Source organism: Panicum virgatum, chromosome 1K (assembly GCF_016808335.1).
Source record: "Panicum virgatum strain AP13 chromosome 1K, P.virgatum_v5, whole genome shotgun sequence".
Lineage (NCBI taxonomy): Eukaryota > Viridiplantae > Streptophyta > Magnoliopsida > Poales > Poaceae > Panicum > Panicum virgatum.
The window spans coordinates 31588487-31611386 of NC_053136.1; the positions used below are offsets into that span (position 1 = coordinate 31588487).

A 22900-nucleotide genomic window follows, 5' to 3' on the forward strand; every position below is an offset into this window, starting at 1 on the left:
TGTGCAAGCTGTTTCAACTGCGGTATATAAAGATCCGGAGCGAAGTTAGGCTTGACCTCCCAACTCAAATTCGAGCGCTGCAACATTTGGAGACACTTTAAATAGCTGGTGCCACGCCTGTCTTCCGATCAGGCATTGGCTTGCCCTCGGACGTTGCTCAGCTTCCCTGCCTGTCTGTCCTCAACATCCTGCCGCACATGACCAGCCTGCCGCGCGGCATCGGGGGCATCGAGTGCCTACGCTCCCTAGCATCCTTTGTTCTCGAGGAGAACTCGCTGGACACCATCACCGGGCTCCGGCATCTCACTAACCTCAAAGAGCTCTACGTCCGCCTCCCATTAGACCAGGGCTTCGATGAAGCGGCGGAGGCGCGCGTGGACGTCCTGTGCTCCTCACTTCCGGAGCACGGCGAGTGCAGGCTCTATCTCACGGCCTGGTCCCACTGGGAGTGGTTCCCCGGTGGATTGGCCGCCTGCACAAGATTTACAGCTTGGAGCTCGGCGTCGGGGAGCTGTCCAGGGACTGCGTCGCCGTCCTCGCGGGGCTGCCCGCCCTTGTCCGCCTCGACCTGTCCATCCGGGGCGCCCCCAGAGGGAGCACCATCATCGCCGCCGCAGGGTTCGCCGCCCTGAAGCACCTCATAGTCACCTGCAGGGCGCTGTGCCTCACCTTCGAGGCGGGGGCGATGCCCAGCCTCCAGAAGCTCAAGCTGGAATTCAACGCCCACGGAGAGCAGGGAGGGTGGTGCGGCAACGCTCTCGCCGGCGTCGAGCACTTGCCGGGACTCAAGGAGGTCTATGCTTCTATCGGGGGCTTGGGCGCGCCGGCGACCAACGAGGATTCCGGCAGGACGGCCGCGGTGTCCCGCCTGAGGGACGCCATTGCCTCCGAGGATTCCGGCAGGACGGCCGTGGTGTCCCGCCTGAGGGACGCCATCGCCTTGCACCCGAACCGCCCTCGCGTCGACATCATGTGCACGCAGGGGAGATACGGCCTTCAGTGACCGCAGACTTCTCTCTCAAGGTACAAGCAAACCCGAGTTCCTAAAATCCTGAATCTGTTTTCCCGACTTCCATGAATCTGCTGACTAGCCTGTCATTACTACATGCGTGCAGCTGTTCAACATTAGCTCTGCCACAAGGGGTCACAACTGCCCAGTGCAACACCAACGCGTCTTGGAACGAGATGAATGTCATTCGCAATGCTTTCTTGCTCGCTTTCTTTCAATTTACATGTTGTTTCGGTCAAATGGTTACTTTCAGTTTACTGCAAATGTTGATTTTTTACTTTTTCAACCTCTGCTAGTCCCTGCATGCAAGCTCACTTTTGTAAATCATTCAGTTTTCTGTTAACTGAATTGTCAGACAAGTTACATGGAGATATCACTAAAGTTGAAACTAAAAGGGATCTATAACTTGTCAAAGACCTATTGTATGGCTTGCCTACACCTGAAGCTACTGTGATTCCGAAGTAGTTTGTAACCAGAGAAGAGAAAATCTGCCATAATGCGTTCTTCAGGCCTACGCAAAAATCATCGCCAGCATCTGGCAATACAACTGTAGACAGGACCATATCACACCAAGCATGCCAGGTTTCATTGCCAATACGAATTACGCCTTAAACCCATCTAGGTATTTGAGGCAACAGAGGAAATGTACCATACTTTCAACACATAGCAAAGGTCCATACAAACCAAAACTTAAAACACTTCCTAGGCAAAGAAACAGCCCATGATATGCTAGGAACATCTCACAGTTCTGACCTAGGCCTTGATAGCATACTTCCTCATGGGGAAGTACTTCTCACGCTTCTTTTCCCTCTCTGTCTTCAGAGAAAGCTGCAGAACATACAACAAAATTTCAGGCATCTATAATTAATTAATAGACAAACAACAAAAGAGAAATCACTCGAAGAAATATGGCAAGGAATTTCAGATAAAGGGACAATGCAGGATTTTAAATTTTATGGATAACAGTACAAATCAGATTGGCATTTCAGAGCCACATTCTAATACTAGTAGACACTCAAGCTATCAACAAGATAATTTCATACATCAAACCCAGCATCAATTCTGAATCATACTGGAATCAACAACATTCTAGCATGCAAAAACCTACTACCATATCTCAAAAGATTCAAGGAAAAACAACATTAACCACCGAAACTTAGTAGCACTATTGAGTCAGTTACAGGAATTGTGTGCATGAAAGAGCGCAGAGATTATTAAAAAAAGATCATAACTCCAAGCAACAAACCGAATTCATTTCCTTAAATTGCATTATGAAGAAGACTTCATTACTACTACCCCAGCTACCAGCTCAGGAAAATTGTTTTTCCTTAAATTTTTTAGACATGGTACTTCATAATATCACCTATTGAGACTTATCAGAAACAACCTCATAAAAGTAACAGTCATCTGAGTAGTAGAGGTTCGGTTTTCTCCCATTTCACTCTTCTTGATGTTAGGGTGATATTTCTAACAGAAACATCTCAAGTATATTCATTTAAAAAGCTACCTAACACCTAGGAGTGGCAGTGACAATATGGTGGTATCGTAGTAGGATGATGTGTATACCTGGTGCTTGGTGAGGCGGCGGCGGATGGCACGGGTCTTCTTGGGGCGGAGGTCGAGGGGGAGCCGCTTCTTCGTCTTGTACGCCTCCCGCAGCGCCGCCTTCTGCTTCTGCGAGATCACCGTCAGCACGCGCGCGATCGAGGTGCGCACCACCTTGCTGCAAAACCCAAACGAACCGGGTTCAATTCGATTCATTGTCATCCCACGAGCAGAGAATGGCGAGACAAGCCGAGTAGAGAGAAAGCGAGAGAGAAGGTAGATTGCAGGTACTACGCACATCTTGGAGAGCTTGTTGGGGGCTCCGCCGGTGACCTTGGCCACGCGGAGGAGGGAGAGCTCGGACTTGAACTCCTTGAGCTGCGCCTGCAGCTCCGCCTTGTTCTTCACCCGGAGCTCGTGCACCTTGATCCGGGCTGCAATTCATCGCCACACAAACAGCAGCGGCGTCAGATCCGCAAGACGACGAGGGAGTATAGCTCCTACGACGGGTGCACTAATGGCGGGGGCTTACCCATGGCGACGATGGCGGTTGCGGCGGCAGGCGGGGGCGGCGGCGGGGGGGGGGGGGGGGGGGTAGGGTGGAGCGGTGCGCGAAGGGAAGAGGAAGGGTGGCGGCGGGGAAGGTATATAACAGAGTGGGGGGGAGTGGGGCGGAAACCCTAGGCGGAACCGCGCGCGGTGGGCTGATTGGGCCTAGTTGGGCTCATCAAGACATGGTTGGGCTTTCGCGAGCTTATTATGATTAGTTCTTTGTTTTCCCAGTCAAAAGAAAAGTCACTCGGATGATAAGTAGCAACTCCCAAGGAGGCGCTAATCTTGGCAGTCACGCGCGCGAGTGGCTGGCGTTTCGTCCCAAAAGAGATTTTCGGTGTGCGGCCTGCTCGATTGCTTTTATTTGTTGCGGCCCACAGTTTCAGCCCAAAACTTTATGTGAGGCCTCTACTTCTTTTCCCGTCTCCAGTTTTTTATGTCCCACAGCAACAATCTTGTTTTTTTCTATTATAAACAATTTTATTCATTTGTTTGTTTAGAGGGAACAAATTTTATTTTTGATCAAACTTTATTATGTTTCAAGTTAATAACTTTTTGTTCCACAGCAACATAGATGATTTGTTTCAATTAAACAATTATTTTTACCAAACAAATTTTATGTTATAAACCGTATTTTGGAAACAAACTCAATTTTTTTCAAGTAAACATTTTTTATGTTGCACGGCACACAATGTTGTTTTGTTTCTATTAAACAATTTCATTTATTTATTTGTTTAGAGCCAACATATTTCACCGAAACATGTTTCTCGAAGTTGAGAACGGGAACGTGGCGGGGTAGAGAAACTAAATGGGCCCCATTGAAGAATTCCAGCCCAAGAAGAATTCGCGAATTAATTTCTCCACCGAAACGCTTCAGCGACGGTTCGTCTCCTAGTAACGCGTGTTACGTGGAACAGGACCCTTAATATCGGCATTATATGATAGTCTCCTCTCACCTCATTGCCTGGCCACCTCCTTGGGGTCTTGTTCCCTCTCACCTCATTGCCTGGCCACCTCCTTGGGGTCTTGTTCCACGTAACGCACGTTACTAGGAGACGAACCGTTGCCGAAGCATTTCGGTGGAGAGATTAATTCGTGAATTCTTCTTGGGCCGGAATTCTTCATTGGGGCCCATTTAGTTTCTCTACCCCGCCACATTCTCGTTCTCAACTTCGAGAAATATGTTTCGGTGAAATATGTTGGCTCTAAACAAATAAATAAATATGTTTCTGAGCTGATGAAAATACTAGAACAAGAAGAATTGTATTGGTATAAAAGATCTCATGAGCAATGGTTGCATGAGGGCGATATGAACACAAAGTACTTTCAGAGAATTGCTAATGGTAGAAAGAGAAAAAATACTATCATCTCCCTCAAAAGCGATAATGGTATCATTGAAGGGGATGAGAATTTAATTAAACATGCCACAGACTACTACAAGATGTTATTTGGCCCAGCTCCCGGAAATGCCTTCCCACTTGATCCAAACCTGTGGGGAAATGATGAGAAGGTGACTGAGGAAGAAAATGAGGAACTAATAAAACCTTTCTCTGAAGCAGAAGTGAAAGAGGCCCTCTTTCAAATGGAAAAAACAAGGCTGCTGGCCCTGAGTCCATCCCCATTGAATTCTATCAGAGTTGCTGGGACATTGTTAAAAATGACATCATGAATATCTTCCATGAGTTCCACTCTGGGGTTTTGGATGTCAGCATAATTAACTATGGGATTATCACTCTTCTCCCCAAGATTCTAGAAGCTGAAAAAATTCAACAATTCAGACCAATATGTCTGTTGAATTGCCTCTACAAATTGATAACCAAAGTTTTGACTTTGAGATTAGAAAAAGTGGCTGACAAGAAGATTCTCAACACTCAGTCCGCTTTCTTGAAAGGGCGGAATATCATGAATGGTGTGTTGGCCTTGCACGAGATTCTTCATGAAACCAAAAGAAACAATGAAGTGGGGATTGTCTTGAAACTTGATTTTGAAAAAGCATATGATAAGGTCAGTTGGGCCTTTTTGCTTGATGTTCTGAAACTAAGTGGTTTCTCCAATACCTGGTGTTCGTGGATACAAAAAGTTGTGTCTGGAGGGACTGTGAGTGTTAAACTCAATGATGTGATAGGGCCTTATTTTGTTAGCTCCAAAGGAGTTAGGCAAGGGGACCCACTTTCCCCCCATTCTATTCAACTTTGTTGCTGATTGTATGGCAAGAATGGTGAGGAAGGCTCAAAATGAAAATCTAATTATGGGCCTGGCCAGCAACATTATACTCAAAGGGGTGGTTCTTCTTCAATATGCAGATGACACCATTGTATGCTTACAAAATAATATTGATTATGCAAGAAACATGAAACTTTTGTTATACTTCTATGAAATGATGTCTGGTCTCAAAATCAATTTCTCCAAGAGTGAGGTGATTACTATACATGGTGATGACCAGCTGGATATGCTATATGCAGACTTGTTTAACTGTCAAATTGGCAGATTCCCCTTAAAATACCTAGGGTGTACCTGTTAGTCCTGGGCGCCTACACATAAAAGACTGGCTTCCTTTGGTGGAAAAAAATGAGAAAAAGCTTGCCACCTGGAAGGGCAGTTCCATGTCTATTGCTGGTAGAGTGACTCTGATCAACTCTAGCCTTTCTAATGCCCTGATCTATCACATGTCAATGTTTCTACTACCTAAAACCATTGTGAAAAACTTGGATAAACAGAGAAGACGGTTCTTCTGGCAGGGTGGAGGGAGGAAAAAGAAATACCACCTGGTAAAATGGACTACAATTTGTAAAAGCAAGAAAAAAGGAGGTTTGGGTGTGAAAGATATATCAAAAATGAATATCAGTTTACTTTGCAAATGGTGGTGGAAACTGGAAATGGAAAATGGTCTGTGGCAAGACATTGTGAAAGCTAAATACCTTTCTAATGATCTGATTAGTAGTGCAAAATGGAGGTTGACTGATTCTCCAGTCTGGAAGGATCTGCTTCAAGTAAGACCTGTCTACATGAGGGGGAGAGCCATTAAGAATGGGAATGGAACCAAGACCCTTTTTTGGAAGGACCCCTGGATTGACCCTAACCCACTCTGCTCAATGCACCCTGTCTTATTTGAGATATGTACTGAAAAAGATATCTCTGTCCACAACTTTTTGCTGAGACATGGACATATTGATTTCCATAGATGGCTTTCACCCATTCTGTTTGAACAGTGGCTGGGGGTGGTGGACAGAGTCTACTCCTTCCCCTTTACTAATGAGAGTGATAGGATCATTTGGAAATGGAATAAGAAAAGTGGTCTTTTCACCACCAAGTCTACCTATGATTGGCTAACCAGTGGAGATGCTGGGATGCATTTCCGACATATATGGAAGGCAAAAATTCCTTATAAGATCAAAATCTTTGTATGGCTGCTAGAGCAAAATGCTATACTCACTAAAGACAATATGATCAAACGAAACTGGGTGGGGGATTCCACCTGTTTTTTCTGCTCCTTGCATGAAACTCGTGACCACCTCTTCTTTGAGTGTGTGGTAGCCAAAGTGGTTTGGGGGGTAATTGGCAGGTGTTTGGGAGCTGATAACACCCCACGGGGGCTCACTCAATATAAAGATTGGATTCAGAGGTGGATGCCAAGTGGTGGAACATTCCACACCTTTGGCCTTGCAGCGGTCTGCTGGGCTATTTGGAAATGTAGAAACAGGGCGTGTTTTGACAAAAAAAATGATAAAAAACCCTGCTGAAATAATATTACATGCTGGTGCATATATGAATTATTGGGCAGGTCTATAATGCGGAGCTGAAAGGAATGCTGGAAGACGGTGTGAAGGTAATGCTCTCCTATGCGTACAGAGCTCTGTCGCGGCAAGGACAGGCGAGGCCGCTGCTCCAACTGGCTGCTCCACCGGACGTCCACGACGACAGTGACAATGTCGAGGACTGACTGAAGATGGAGAACAACGGCTAGAAGAATGTCTGGAGATCTTCTGTAATCTTTTGATTTGCATGGCCAGAATGTCTGCATGCGCCTCTGTGGTCTGTGCTGCCTTCTCTAGTTTCTAATGTTTGTAATGCACTAAGACCGTGTTAAACTCTGTCTGCAGTATGGGGCCTGGGAATCCTGGGTTCTCTGCCTGCCTGCCCCTTTCCTGTGCTTGAATCAAGTCAGGATAGGGGGCGTGTCTCCATGAACTTTTACCCTCACCCCTTTTCATCCCCTTGCTGAAGGGATCGAACGCTTGTATTTCCGTTCTGGTTAATGGAAATGGGGTAATAGCCTCGGTTCGAAAAAAACAAATAAATAAATGAAATTGTTTAATAGAAACGGAACAACATTGTTGCCGTGCAACATAAAAAATGTTTACTTGAAAAAAATTGAGTTTGTTTCCAAAATACGGTTTATAACATAAAAATTGTTTGGTAAAAATAATTGTTTAATTGAAACAAATCATCTATGTTGCTGTGGAACAAAAAGTTATTAACTTGAAACATAATAAAGTTTGATCAAAAATTAAATTTGTTCCCTCTAAACAAACAAATGAATAAAATTGTTTATAATAGAAAAAACATCGGCAGAGCTAGAGAGCAGCAGAGGGGGGTGCGGCACTTCATAGCATATATATATGGTATTCAAGCAAATATGGTAAAAATTTGAAAATGATAAGGGATTGTAATTTTTTTCCTGGGTGCGGCTGCACCCACACCCCACTATGTAGCTCCGCCCGTGGTTGCCGTGGGACATAAAAACAGGAGACGTGAAAAGAAGTAGGGGCCTCACGTAAAGTTTTGGGCCGAAACTGTGGGCCGCAACAAATAAAAGCAATCGAGCAGGCTGCACACGGAAAATCTCTTCTGCGACGAAACGGCAGCCACTCGCGCGCGCGACTGCGAAGATTAGCGGATATTAAGGGTAATGCGCGCAGGTGGCCCACTCGATTCTTTTGTTTTTTCTCATCCCCCAAAAGTTTCAGCCCATCTAGCAGATATATTGTTTTTTTTCATGTGATGACTTCACGTGTTTCCTCATATCTAGCAAGCATACTTTGTTCCAACGAAATAATTTATTTCAGTGGAACAATTTTTTGGTTCCAATGGTAAGATTAGACATTGAACAAATTCTAATATTTGTTTCAATCGAATAATTTGTTTCAATGGTACGATTGGATCCAATTGAACAGAAGGGTAGGGCCAGCGGTCCGAGAAGAAAGAAAGCAAATATCAGCCCAACGATTAATTTTTTTTCAATGTCAACCCACTTCTGTGACGAATTAGATTCAGCAACACGGGTTTACCAGCAAATGTTAGGAGTCGCTCGGACTACTGGCAGTCAAACCATCGCACAAGGCCCAATAACTATTTTTTATTCCCCGAACAAATTTTTTGTATTGCTAGAATAATTAAAAAATTATTCCAAAACAAAATAAATTTATTTTAGAACAAATTTGACTATGGACCAGTTTGTTGGATATGTTTAGGCCTAACAATGTAAAATCTGTAGTGGGTGACAGGTCTGCTGGAGGTCACCTGCGTGACCCCCAGCAGCGCCCACCTCCTTCCCCATCTCTCACCAACCACCATCACCACAATGTGAGGTACTGCAGTTAACCTGTAGCCATGGCCATCGCTTAGAGGCTCAGAGCCCCTTGGTGACATGAGAATTTCTTGCCCGAACCCTAGTCTCATCAAAGACGGGGGAATGAGCTCCCTTAGCCACGGGGTTGGGTGTGATGAGGATTGAGGAGCAGAAAAATCAAGTGTGGCAACACGACAATGAGCGTTAGCTTATTTGTAAAATTAAGTTTATTGTTCAAACATTCTCCACTAGAGTATTTTTAATACATAAAATTGTTATTATGCTTAAAAATATAGGTCCTTTTTAATCTTGGAACGAAGTATACAGGGTATAATGGCTTATTAGATACTTCCTCCGTTCTAAATTATAAGTCATTCCAAGAATTTTAGAGAGTCAAAGTTTTTCAAGTTTGACCAAATTTATATGATAAGATAATAATATTTATGATACCAATTAAGTATCATTAGATTCTTTATTAGCTATATTTTTATAGTGCACCTATTTGATGTCATAAATTTTTATATTTCTCTCTATAATTTTGGTCAAACTTTGAGATGATTTGACTCTCTAAGATTTTTGGAAATGACTTATAATTTAGAACGGAGGGAGTACCTCTTGACGTCCATGACAGTTCGTAGGCTTTTTTTTTGGAACTATACTAAATTTAGTCATGGCCTCTTCTTGCCCACCTTTTAAGAGAGGCAATAGAAGGAAAAATATGACCTTAATCTCATACTGCACGCAAGTTTTAAAACCTTCGCACTTGAAAAATTCCAGATGTATAACAAAGCTGTCAATTAGCCACAAATGTTCCTTGTAGTATATCTCTAACAAAGTGACCTAGTACTATAATTCTGTTTTCCTAAAACTTCAGAAGACAAAACTAATCCACTTTTAAAACAGAAATTGGCAAAAAGAAATTAACAGCTATGACAAACAGAATCAGAACCTCGAGAAAAAAAAAGAATCATGATAAGTTGAGAGAATCCAACTGACCGGCACTCTTGCCTTTCACTTGAAAGGCAGGTTACAACCGCTACCACCAACCAACCCCTGAAACAAAACTGTTGCGGTGTCTCTTACATGATGATGCAAATGCAACATGGCAATGCTCTACAGAGTCTAACACTCTAACTATAGATCGTCCATGCATCACCACACTTGCAAGAACATGTACATGAAACAGGACAGAGCAAGAGACGACAAGGATGTGGCAGGTGGAGCTTCGGCATAGGAATCTGTTGAATCGACATCAGGTGGGCTCAATCCTCCAGAGCCCGGTGGTGACTTAAACGTGGCGCTTGGAGTTGAGGATGTTGAACCTGGTGCTCCTGATTGTTGCCCGGCAGTGCTGCAAACAACAATTACCATCATGAACAATCTGATTCTGTTCAAGCAATGATGGTATAACTTCTGATGTATAAATCATAATAAACTGAATGAAATACATAAAGTATTTAGGTGTTCATCAGACAAATAAAAATAAAACACAAAGCTACATAAATTGTATCCAGTTTTTTTTTTGTCAATGCTCGATTAATGTAGATAAAAGGGTTCAAGATTCACCCCACCATCGACTCTTCATTGAAAGGCTCCAAACTATTTTTTAAAAACGAAAAAGGCTCCAAACTATTTTTTTTAAACGAAAAAGGCTCCAAACTATTTATCTATCTATTTTAATAGCTTATTTTGTAACACCACTGATGATGCAGTATATTGTTAGAGACCAATTAGCTAGTTGAGCGATGTCTGTCTCGAGGACCCAATTGAAACGAAAACATGATCCATGCTCTGTAGTATGTCCATTTTTATTTCCCTTTTGCATAAACTGATCTATTAATGCCATCGAAGAAATAATTTTTTTAACATCATAACAGAGGGACGGCAATCAGTCCTTATTGGACGAAATCCTAATGTTTACTGCTTAGTGTCATAACAAATTCTACATTCATCTGTAAGACAACCTACAAATGTAATGTAGCCACTATATTTTGGACACAAGAACACAAATCATTCTCTCCCAACAATTTATAGCCATCTCTTCCACTGAAATTCATGTTTATTCATTAGTAGTAGTAGCGTTATGCTTGCCAATGAACCTAGTCCTTCAAATTAAGCAGACATTTCCAAGTATAATACAGGTTGAAGAGTTGGTTGGTGCAAAATACAGATACTTTGAAGGATTAGAACCTTCTAATTCAGAAATGAATGATGCAGAAATACGTGAATTATCTTTCGTGATTTTATACGCTATACATGCCTATTTACTTTAGGTGTATTGAATTTCTACAAGATAAAATAAGTTATCTAGTGAATCAATGAAGTTATGTATATAATTAGAAGTACCACATTGCCTGAATTATTTCTGCACTTTTTGAAATGGAGACTAGTATTATGTAATGCATTCACCTTGGAGATGAAGGGTAGGTGCATGATCCATAACCTGCAATGCAAAATGCAAACTGAATAAGGGTAGGTGCATGATCCATAACCAACTATAACAAACATACCCCAATAAAAGATAGCTGACAGCATTTCAAAAAGTGTAGCAATACAACTTTCATCATTTCCTTACTGTCGTTCCATTCCGCACAACGTACGTATCCAGTATACACTATACTTATATAGTTATATTATGCACCTCTAAAACTGGAATCTATACGTACTATTCTCGTATATATGAAGGGAAGACAAAGGTAGTGAAGAAAAACTAGTAGTAATTAGCCACATGAATGAAAAGAAATTACGTGAGAAATAACTCATCATCAAAAGCCCTAAAAAGAAAGAAAAGCAACCGGCCGGCAGTTTAGCAGAGTACTGTATGGTTGCGCAAAGCAAAAGAGACAGAGGACGTACTCCAATGCAAGACCGAACAGAAAAGCAAAAGCTAAAGGGGCGGAGACGGATTGAGGATACGGCAACAGTGAAGAACATGAGCACGGCGCAAAGTAATCAAGGTACTGACTGGGGTCGGTGAGCGTGACGGTGGCGGTGCCGGTGAAGTCGCAGGCCCCCGGCGCGGCGCGGGAGCGCTGGAAGATGGAGTTGAAGGCGTAGGAGGCGTGCGCGGCGAGGGTGTTGGGCAGGTAGCAGAGGCCGCTGGCCTGGATGGGCGCGCAGTCGGCGCCCCCCGCGGGGCCGCACGCGTAGTCCAGCGCCGACTGCAGCGCCTTGTCCGACGCCCCGCTCCGCGCGATGCACCACGCCGCAGCGCCCGCCGCCGGCCGCGCCGCCGCCGCGAGCAGCAGCGCCGAAAGCGCCACGGCGACGAGCCACGGCGCCGCGGGGAGGCTCCCGCGCCGCCGCAGCATGTGGTGGGAGTGTGGGACGAGCGAAGAGGGGACGAAGGCCGGCGGTCGTCGGGGAGAGGAAGTAAAGGTGGTGAGAAGGGAATGTTGGGAGGGAGGGTGATGGGGGATAGGGAAGAGGCGTGGCCGTGGGGGCGGCAGCCGGCAGGGAGGATCTCCTTCTCCCGCTCCTTCCTTCCACAAGCTGCTTTCTTTTTGGTTTTCCTTTGCGTCGACGGGTGGACGTCGGGTTGGGTTGAGTTGGATTGTGTATGGCTGCCTGTCCAACTTTTTGTTGCGAGCACCATGTTTGTTTCAGCCCAAGATGGAAAGAAAGCGTCGTCACATTCCGGAAAACTATCATAATACCATTCAAATCCCTCTACACATCTACTTCAAAGGCCAATTCAAAAAGTCAGGGCAGCAGATATCCCTAGCTTCGGAGAACCAATCTTCTATATTTTGAAATTTGGAGGAATTCCGCTTCAAGTGCTTGAAAATTAAGGGAGCTGCGTGCTAAATCTCAACGGCACGTTCGATTGCTAAATCTTGATCCAACTATCAGATAGTTATCTTGTTTCTCCATTTGTTTTCCTGTATGCAACTTCGCATCTCTACAATCTCGAGCGCTCACCCTTTGCCCTGTCCGCCTCCTCCTTCCCAGTCGGCGAGCAGTACGGCATCACGATATATAACGCAAAAGACACTTACATCAGGAGACGAAACTATTACATTTCTAAAGACAAACTCATTTCTGATGAGCCAAAGGCTCCAAGCAATACAGCCAAACAGAAAAACAATCGCGCTCTCTGCAGATCTTGCTCATAAGACATGATGCATGATGCATTGCGAGAATCTAAATTTACAATCGCGCGCTAGGGCGCTTCCTGGAAGGCGACGCGAGCTGTCTCCACGTGACTGCCTAGGTATACACTTGTTTTCTCTTTTTTTATTTCTATTTTCCAATTATTTCATTTTGTTTTTAGATTTTCTCTATTTACATTCCATTATGTGTTGAAGTTTTCTTGACAACTTTTTTATGAAAATCGAGCTAAAAAGATATATCAAGGATCGAACTCAGAAGTTGTATGGTGAACTTATGCGTAAAAAGATTGTGTGAAAAATCCTCCCAATAAAGATAACATTATACAAATTGTGCTAAAAAAATTGTCCTCCACAATTATTTTAGAAAAAACTATGCATTAAAATTGTACGTATCATAAAATTTATGGTAAAAATTATATTTCAACAAATTGTTAAGAAAGAATTATATGTAAAAAGTTGTGTGTATCATAAAGTTATGATGCAAATTTATCTCTGAGAAGGCATTATACGTAGAAGCAGTGGCGGAGCTTGAGTAGCTAATGAGGGGGGTAGCTGGGTAGCTATTAATTTTCTCTGAAAATCAATGAACAGTAGCGATTTACTGTTCATTTAGTGTTAATTTTCATTGACCAGGGGGCCATGGCCACCCCTAAACTCCATCAAGCTCCGCCAGTGCGTAGAAGTTATAACTTTTCAAAAGGAGAAAATTACGGAGAAACTTTTTTTCCAAGAAAGGAAATACCTATTGTCGGAGAATCACTCGCTGGGAGCTACCCTGGCAAGCGCGTGCTAATTAGCCGTGTGACTGTTTGGTTGTATTGAGTTGCACGTAACTATTAGTTTAACCCAAAGGTTAAGCTAATGGAAAAAGTGAGAAACTCAAATTACGGTGCATGACATCGACCAATTCTTGCTAACAAAAATATTGTCATATAAATATGCATTTGCTGACGTTAAAGGAGGATCTAATATTGACAGCTAAGATTGTGTCCTTAAGGTTTATCTCACATTCATAAAAGAAGGCTAAAATGGATGCATGTCCTTAAGGCCCCGTTTGGATGTCATGGAGCTCATAATTGAGAATTGGAATCGGATAACACGAATACCGCTGTTTGGATGTTTGTGGAATTGAGAGTTGGTATTGAAGAGCCAATACCATGGAATCAACCCACAACTAAAATATCCTTTCCTCAAAATCGAGCCTTCCCCTCCGTATTGGGAGGAATCAGCCAACCCTGCGCCCCCTCTGACGGCCAACTGTGCCCCCTCCAATGGCCAACCTCGAGCCAACCCCACGCCCCCTCTGAAGGCCAGCAGCGCCGTCCTCCCCTGCCTCCCTCCGTCAGCGCTCTCCTCTCCCTCCCTCCTCCGGCGGGTGCACTTCATCTTCTCCTGCCTCCCTTTGCCGATGGCTACGCCGCCCCTCTCCTCCCTCCCTCCCTCCACTGGGAGGGGGGGGTCCCCTATCTCCCTCAGGCAGGGGCTGCCCATCCTCCCCTGCCTCCCTCCTCCGACAGGCCACGTTGCCCCTCTCCTACCTTTCTCCACCGACGCGGAGGAGAACGGGGAGCAAGAGCACAACAAGGAGGAGCTCCGGGGTAGGAAGCTCGAGCACAACAAGGAGGACCTCCGCGGCACGGCTCCATCTCTCCCTCCGCCGACGAGCGGCGCGACGCCCCTCCCCTGCTCCCTTCACGATGAGCCCCGCACCGCTCCTCCACTGGTGAGCCGCGTGGCTCCTCCCCTGGCTCCCTCTACGTGGACAGAATCAGATGCCACGGATTGGTAGTGGCCAGCTACTTCGATTCCATCTTGTAGTTTCATCCACATTCAAACAATGAATTTGATATTATAACCTAATACAAATAGGAGACTGATTTGGCATTGAACCCAATTCAATGCTAAGGCCTCCAATATTGACATCCAAACGAAGCCTAAGGTTTATCTCACAGTCATAAAAAGAAGACTACAACGGATGCTCATGGATGGATCTGTGGAGCAATTAGCAGAAATGATACAGGAGAGGTCAACGCAAAGCACTAAGGGGGTATGGAGACCAAAGTAAACCACGAAACCTTGGTAAATAATATTTTATTGCCCTTAAAAGCAACATATGGTCGGTGCATTGTTCATCATCGTTCTTAGAAAGTTTTGATCCAAAAGAATATTTCTTTGGCATGCAGGATTTGCCAAAAAAGCTAGGGACATATGTTGACAACAAAAAATGATATGAGAAACGAGTAGATAATAATGTAAAATTACAATTTGTATTTTTATGCATATCTCTTTGTTTGGATTTCAAACTAGAGAGTTATGAATCTATACTATAAAGGATAAAAAAAATTGATCACACGTGTAACTGGCAGTCAAACCATCACATATTATAGCGGTACAATTTTTTTGTTGCTAGAATATTTTTTTTGCTGCCGGAATATTATTCCCGAAAAGATGATTCCAGCAAAAAAAAATATTCCAAAAATTGACTACATGTCAATCGAGTAATTTTCATTTAGGGTTTTAATCGATCTTTGGACTAGTCTTATCCTGCCACTGTTTTTGGGAGGGGAAATTAGCCGACCGACGACGTTGCTTGCTGAACCCAGGGCGGCGGTTGGCACACGGCCACACTGGTGGTCGAGCAGCAAGTAGATGGGAAGGCCATGGACGGAGAGGCTTGAGCCGGCCGCGGACATGACCTGCATACGACAGTAATTTCGCATAGCCGAATGGACCACATTTTTTTGCATTTTGATCATTCTCATGAAAATTTTTCATATATAAACTTTTTTTATAACAAATTTGAACAATAAACCCTAAGCTCGGCGTCATAGTCTACGACGCCCAGCTAACACATCTTGACGTCATATTTTGTGACGCCGAGCTACCACACTCGCGTGCCGAGCTGGCGCTGATGTGGCAAAATTCGGCGTCACAAATATGGCACCGAGCTCGGCGTCGCTGATCGTGCGGCCGAGGTAGCGACTCTGCGCACCTCGTCAGAACTTGGAACAACCCCGAGGTAGCCGCCTCAACTCCGTCACGGCAGAGGGTAGAGCACGGGAGCCGGCACGCTTTCCCAGCTCCCGAGGCGCACCACTGCAGCCGGGACTGACGTGCGTAGCTTCTGAAGACAAGCGACGGAGAGGGATCAAAAGTGTGGGAGCAAGGAAAAGTAAGCGTTTAATGTTGCGGCTCCCACTCTGTCTCTTTCTTGGGATACAATGCAACTGTGCAACGAGCATCATTTTTACTATGGTAATTCGAATATGGAACAACCACTTGAAAGTTCATGGTTATCTACTTGTTTTATATAAATAACTGATTTGTGCGTGTACATTGCTACAGATCGTAAATATTCTGAAGCCAATTGAGATCTGAAGCATCAACCATTTTGAATTGTATGCAACAAAAGGGCTTTCTCTTCTGTATGCAATAAAAGGGCTATAAAGATCAAATATACACTAGATTACCATGAATTGTGTGTCAATGAATGAATTAAACATACAGCCAAATAGACGACTCATTGTACAAGCTGTATGTTTAACCTGTCTGTTTGTGATAAATAGACAGCAGTTGTTTACACTGTTGTACTTGCCCTTATAAAAGATTAGATTTTCTAATTAATTACTAGAGAATTAATTTACTGTTCATTTTCTTTGTCATTCTCTCTCTGTTTATGCTCCGGGCATCTATCAAGAAAAAGATTCCAACACAATATTCTCTTTTTTCAAAGCCATCCTAGCAGTGTCACTGCCCATCAGCGCGCAGCACCCAGTTCCATCAGTCATCATAGCCGGCCTAAAGTCTACAAGCACCAGCTACCTCCAGGCGCGCGCTCTCTCTCTCTGCGTACGAGAGATTCAGGGCTTGTTTGGTTACAACACTTTTTTCATAAGTCTCTATCACATCAAAAAGAATCTTATTATTTTATAGTATTAAATAAAATCTGTTTATAAATGTTTTTTGACAGCTGAGTGCTAATTCGCGAGACGAATCTAATGAGTCTAATTAATTCATAATTTGCTACATTGATGCTACAGTAACCATCCACTAAACATAGATTAATATACCCCATTAGATTCGTCTCGCAATTTAGCTCCAGGTTTCTGCCGTTAATTTTATAATTAACCTTTATTTAATACTTCTAAATACTAAAATGTTCCAAAGACTTAAAAAAAGTCCCTAGAACCAAACAAGACCTTAATAGGAGAGTGGAGAGAGATGCAAAGGCAAACCTTGGTGGCTTGGACTGTTCCGAGTTCTGACGAGAGATTTAAAAGGAGAGTGAGAGAGATGCAAAGGCAAACTTTGGTGGCTTGGACTGTTCGGAGTTCTAACGAAGAACTGCAGGTGCGCAGGGCGCTGAGCTCCGCAGCTGGGCAGGGTCGCTACCTCGGCGCCAGCGGCTGTGGCGCCGAGCTCTGCCACATCAGCGCCGGGCGTGGCAGCTCAGCGCGACAGGCGCCATGTTAGTTCGGCGCCGTGGACTACGAGCTCAGAGTCCATTGTTCAAATTTATTAAAAAAAGGTCTAGATGTGAAAAACTTTCACGAGAAAGATCAAAATGCAAAAAATGCGGCATAATGGAGATAACGACCTCAAGGCCAGTTGTGCACTTGTGCTCATAATTTGATTAATATTTAATAGGCTAGTCTGCAACAACAAAATTAAAGAAGGCACAAATATACAGGTCATTGACAAAACAACGACAGCCATTGAAAGTTCGAGTGATGATAGAAAAAAACAATGGACTGTTGAGGATGGACCGGGCCGCATTCAATAGAAACAGAAACAACCACTAAACACAGCCCAAAAGGAACGATCGTACTAGTGACGGACAGAACAGAAATTGATTGATGACCGGGAGTGTTGTTTAGGAATTCCAAAATTGATTGCCCAAAAACAATGGAGTGTTGTTTAGGAATTCAAAAATATTTTTTGATGTTTGCCAAGACCACGTCACTGCCTTCTCCTCAACGCTAAGGCCTTGTTTCCAAAAAAAATTTCTACGGTATGCATCACATAGAATTTTTAAACATATGCATAAAGCATTAAATACATTAAAAAATAACAAATTACACAGTCTAACTGATTAGTAAGAGATGAATCTTTTAAATTTAATTAATTCATAATTGGACATTATTTATCAAGTAAAAACAAAATGTGCTACGTTGCTAAAACTCAAACTTTTTTCGAACTAAACTCAACCTAAAGCCCCAGAGATGCCCTTGCAGCTCTAGCACACCCTTCGAAACTTCGTTCTTTTTTCTTGACGACAACATCCTTGAAACTAAAACTCAACAAAGGAATTGAACTGTCCACCGAATCAAAGCTGCTTCATGAGCAGATCTAGGATGCACTCACTTGGTACGGACGCAGTGGCAGATCGCAGGCCGCAGCACGCGCTCCGCCTCCGTCCTCCGGCGGTGCCGCGGTGGTCGCTAGCGTTAGCGTTATGCTCCTGTGCTCCTCAGCTCTTGCCTCCGTGCGGCCGTGCCCTTCGCAGACATGGAGACACCGCCAGCCGCACCCGGTCCTGAACGATGTGCGCGCTCGCCGGCCACCGGCCGCCCGCCCCCAAAGACCCTAACCCTAGGCAAGTAGTGAGGGAGGGAGCGGTGGATTGGATGCTGAACGAACAGACAGACGGTTGATGCTTTGGACCTGCCGGTGGTTGCGGGCTTCCGCTCTGGCCCAGCAGGCTTCGTTGGCCAATTCTACTTAAATCCGCCTCTAAAATGTGGTCATCTACAGAAGTTTGCTCACACTTTTTTGCAGAGCGGGTCTAGCGGACTGGCAGGCCCACCTACACGCCAGCCTGCATCTTGAGATGGGTGGCCGGCGGGTAAGGACCTGCACGCGTCTTCCGGCGTGGAAGACTTGCCCGCAGCAGGCACGACGAGCAAGAGGAACAGCACGGATGAGAGCTGCTCCATGGTGTGGATGTTTTGCGGTGCAACCAAGCTCTGCTTCTAGTTCTGGTGGTGAGGTTTTGAGTGTGTTTGATGGCGATTGTAGACGGTTGGCACTTGGTTGGTGGCCAAGAGCATCTCCAGCAGACTATTTATACTCACTACCAATACCAAAAACTAGTTATTTTGATAATAGACGAGCTTCAGCAGACTACTAATCTCATCTCCAATACTAAAATTTTTTAGTGGTTGCCAAAAACTTGCCTTCTCTCTCCTAAATGTAGGATGATGCAACTCATCCCCTATCGGCGTTGCCGCCGCCGCGACCCGTCATCCTCCACCTCTGCACTACCCCCGCTCTACGCCATGATGAGCAAAGTCGAGGAGGAGCTCGCAAGGGCGCCGCCACCGTCCAAGGCCCGCGCCGGAGCAGGAGCTCGCAAAGGGCGCTGCCACCATGGAGCAGCAGCTTCTTCTCGAGCCATGAAGAATCCATGGCAAGACTGGTCGACCTGCCTTCGCTAGTGGCGGCAGAAGAGCGATTTTGTGCCTCCGGTTCCATCGATGGCGGTGGTCCCAGCAGCCACCAATGGCTAGATCCATCTCCTTCGCACGCGCCGCAAGCCACAACCTATTGCAAGCTCGATCTGCTGGGGTCTGGAGGTGCTCGGTTCCTGGTGCTTGTTGTGCTGTGATTTGGAGTAATCAGTGGTGGCACTTGAGCTTGACAAGAGATTCAGTGCGGAATTTTGGAGCAAATGCTCGGATTCAAGAATTGAGGAGCTCGTGGCCTACTGTTTGCGTCAACAGAAGAAGTGCAGAGAGAGAGGAATGGTGCTGGCGGCGCAACCAAGAAAGAGAGGAGAGAGAAGGGGGGACAAAAAGGTTTCCCACTGACAGATATGGTCCACATGTAAGAGAAAATATTGGTAGTGAGTTTTTGGTAATCTGCTGCAACAGTGTGTCAAAAAAATGTAAAATCTGCTATTGGGGAGAAAGAGAGAAATTGTTTTGGTAATGAGTTTTTGGTAAGCTGCTGGAGATGCTCTAAGTAGTAGTAGTGGTAAAAACCCCGTACGTGTGTAGAATGTTCGAAGTTTTTTTTTTGTTTTTTGAGAGACGAATGTTCGAAGGTTTTGTTTGATACGAATGATAGAAGAATTTGCACCTAACCAATAAGGAAGTCAGCGGGTCGAGTTTGGAGCGGATATTCACGCATTTCGAATTTGCAGGCTTCGAGTTCGAGTTATGATTTTCGCTCGCGGATTTGCGGGTTCGGATACCCGAAATATTTCGGGCTTGGGGCGGATTCAAAATTTTATCTGCGGAGCTCCATTAGGGCCCGAAACAATCGGCCCAATAGAAGCCCATTAGGAACCCTAGGTATATAAGCTGAAAAATCTCCTCACTCACACCTCTCAGTCCATCCCCGCACTATAACACCCCAGTGTTAATCATGATGCTAATCACGTGTTTAACTCCCTAATTATGGACCTAAGCGATGTCATCAGCGCTAATCGAGTTCGCATAGTAAACGTTGAATTAGCCGTGTTCAACCGCATTTTTCTCCATGATTCAAGTCTCAAATCAACTTTTGCCCAAAATAAAAGTTGTAGATCTTCTCTTTCCCTACAACTTTTATTTTGGCCGAATTTCATGTTCCTATATGAAATCTTGAGTTTCAATCGGTCATAGTCGGGTCAAAAATCGGTCAAACGGGTTCACTGTGATCTCCTGTTTCCCCTATGCGCGCCCATGCCGGCGAACTGGCAGCCGCCGGCGACGCCACGTGTCGGCCGTCGTGGAGAACTTCACCCTCCGTGTGCGTCGCCCTTATCCTTTGCGAGCACGGGAAGCTTCTCCTCCCTTCTATCCCTTTCTTCTTCCTCGCGCTCACGCCAAGCCTGACGCGAGCAGAGCTCGTCGCCGGCGCCCCTCCGGCCAAACCTCGCTGCCCCCGCTTCGTTTCTTCGCGCCCCAAGCCGCGCAGCCTCACCCCGCAACTCCTCCACCCATCCCCGAGCTCGATTGAGCCCTACGCCGGCCGGATCGAACTCCAGACCGCCGACCGCCATTGACATTCTCCACCGAAGCTCCACCCTCCCGTCGACGAACCACCTCCGGCCCTTCTCCGCTCGATTGGACGATGTGGTGAGCTTCTTCGTGGTCCACTCTACCTCCCCGACCTTTTCCCCCTCGGATTCTGCGGCCGCCGGCGTCGGAACGCCGCCGCGCCGCCGTGGCCACTCGGCCCTCGCCACTGCGCCACCGCGGGCTGCCCCCTGCGCGGGCCCGCGGGCCGCAGCCGCGCGCCTTAAGGCTGCCGGGCTCCCCTGGCCGTCGCCGCCGGCGGGAAACGCCGCGCCGCCACCCTTGCCCCCTGCGCCGACGCGCATGCGCCCTGCGCCGCCACGCGTACGCTACTGCCCCGCCCCGCGCGCGCCCCGCTCCGCCGGCCCACTCTGGCCGCGGTCCGGCCAGGCCACGTCGCCGGCCGGCCACCTCCGGCGGCAGCGCCGCCGCCACCGCCGCGCCAGGCTACGGCCATGGCCACGGTGCATGCGGGCACAAAACAGAGGAGCTGGGCGGGGCCGGCTCCCACTGACATGTGGGGCCTGGCTGTCAGCCCGGTTTAGGGTTTAGGGTTTTTATTTGTTTATTTAGCTGGGAAATTTGAAAAATTGTAGAAAAATGTAGAAAAATGCAAACTAAATTTTATCGTGTTGCCTAAACCAAGACCTTCAGAGGAAAAATACTCATGCTTGTGAAATGTCACTTTTGCCCCTGCTAAATTTTGGTTTGTGTTTAAGCTTATTTATTTAATACTAGTTGTTCTATTGCTCTAAAAATTATGAAATTTATGCAGTAGCTTACTCTTTATGTGTGTAGTTCATTGAAAATTTTCATGTGCATAGCCTATGTGCATGTTTGTGGATCTATTGTGGTTCAGTTTATTTTGCTAGGGCAAAAATAAATGTTTTCTTTTTGCAATAAAAGTTAAAAAAAATTTCTTGCATGTAATATCAATGTATTTTCATGCTAGTTAAATTTTGTTGCTTTATTCATGTCTGCAAGTTAAGTTCTTGCACGTGTTTCGCTCCTAGCCGCCGTTTTTCTTTTTGCGTTGCCAAATAATCTTTCTTTCGGTAATATCATTGCATCATGAGCACTTATATCATTTCATTGCACCATTTTAATTATTGCACTGCATCCTTTTTCACACGTGTAGACGCTGTGAACGAAGCCGTCTACGAGCTAGTTGCTGAGCCGGTCCAGGAGCAACCAGCAGGAGAGCAGCAGATCGAGGAAGCCGTTGAGCAAGCTCCGGAAGACGTTGTTAACCCCGCTGACTTGCAAGGCAAGCCCCGAAGCATAACCCTTACTTTAAATTTACAAAGTGTTATTAAATTATGTACTTGTGCATTATGTTTCTAGGAGTTGTATGGAACCCTAGATGCATAATCCCTAGATTACTCCAATGTCTCTACTAGTATGTGCAGGACGATAGCACTGCTACGCGTAAATAAGATTCGGTAGAAGACGGGTGATTTCCTATCACCCGTGAGATATAGGGTTGTTATTTCAGAAGATTATGGAAAAAGAGTACTGTATGATTGAAAGTGGAGACCGGGTGGAGGAAAGTTGGACATGACTATGGCATAAAGAAAAAACCAAGACTCCACCTGTGTCGATTGAGGACCGTACCGTTGTTGACACTATTGATCGAGGCTTGAACAGTACTAACCACATGTCGGGAGTAGGAGGTAGTCGAAACCGGTAAGCTAATTACCTAAATTACGTCGAACTCTGATTCTCGACCTGCGGTGCTGGGTAGGGATGACGGATGGTGAAGTCGTCCACGGGTTCACTGGGTGTTCGCACGTGCGGGGCTCATCATCTGGGTGTTTGCGGGCTTGATTCTGACTTCGGGGTAATCATGGGAACGGTTGCTCGGTGTGACTCGACAGGGTTGCACTTGGCGTGTGAGTTAGGTCCACCTTATAAGGTTAAATCGGATCGATTCGCCGTGACTCGCGGATATGAGAATCTTGATCTCTCTGTCACATCGTAGTAAAGAAGTTGAATAAGACTGGAATGGAAATGTTGAGTTGTATGTTACTAAAAGATAATATGATCAACCATGTATGCTATAGAGAAGTAGGCGAACCTAGTTTGTAGCTGTCAAATCAATTGGAGTTAA

At 45.4% G+C, this 22900-nt stretch overlaps 2 protein-coding genes across 2 annotated transcripts; both read right to left on the bottom strand.

The window, feature by feature from the left end:
* Positions 1-1571: 1571 nt before the first annotated feature.
* On the bottom strand, positions 1572-3166 carry LOC120702778 (60S ribosomal protein L35-2-like). Its single transcript, XM_039986719.1, has 4 exons — positions 3087-3166; positions 2853-2988; positions 2576-2732; positions 1572-1837 (listed from the first exon to the last, which is right to left on the bottom strand). Exons 1-4 carry the CDS (start codon positions 3088-3090, stop codon positions 1763-1765), a joined length of 372 nt encoding a protein of 123 aa, XP_039842653.1. The 5' UTR covers positions 3091-3166; the 3' UTR covers positions 1572-1762.
* Positions 3167-9620: 6454 nt separating this feature from the next.
* On the bottom strand, positions 9621-12201 carry LOC120702788 (PLASMODESMATA CALLOSE-BINDING PROTEIN 1-like). The gene is made up of 3 exons (XM_039986731.1): positions 11641-12201; positions 11085-11118; positions 9621-10026 (listed from the first exon to the last, which is right to left on the bottom strand). Exons 1-3 carry the CDS (start codon positions 11984-11986, stop codon positions 9828-9830), a joined length of 579 nt encoding a protein of 192 aa, XP_039842665.1. The 5' UTR covers positions 11987-12201; the 3' UTR covers positions 9621-9827.
* Between the last annotated feature and the right edge of the window lie 10699 nt (positions 12202-22900).

What these genes read in the sequence shown, in the direction of transcription:
- LOC120702778 (XM_039986719.1), bottom strand. An exon ending in CCCAACAAGCTCTCCAAGAT is followed by an intron (nt 2,733 to 2,852) that starts GTGCGTAGTACC and finishes TGGGTTTTGCAG; the next exon opens with CAAGGTGGTGCGCACCTCGA. An exon ending in GCCGCCTCACCAAGCACCAG is followed by an intron (nt 1,838 to 2,575) that starts GTATACACATCA and finishes TATGTTCTGCAG; the next exon opens with CTTTCTCTGAAGACAGAGAG.
- LOC120702788 (XM_039986731.1), bottom strand. Translation starts at nt 11,986, where the DNA reads ATGCTGCGGCGGCGCGGGAGCCTCCCCGCGGCGCCGTGGCTCGTCGCC. An exon ending in CGTCACGCTCACCGACCCCA is followed by an intron (nt 11,119 to 11,640) that starts GTCAGTACCTTG and finishes TTTGCATTGCAG; the next exon opens with GTTATGGATCATGCACCTAC. An exon ending in ACCTACCCTTCATCTCCAAG is followed by an intron (nt 10,027 to 11,084) that starts GTGAATGCATTA and finishes TGTTGTTTGCAG; the next exon opens with CACTGCCGGGCAACAATCAG.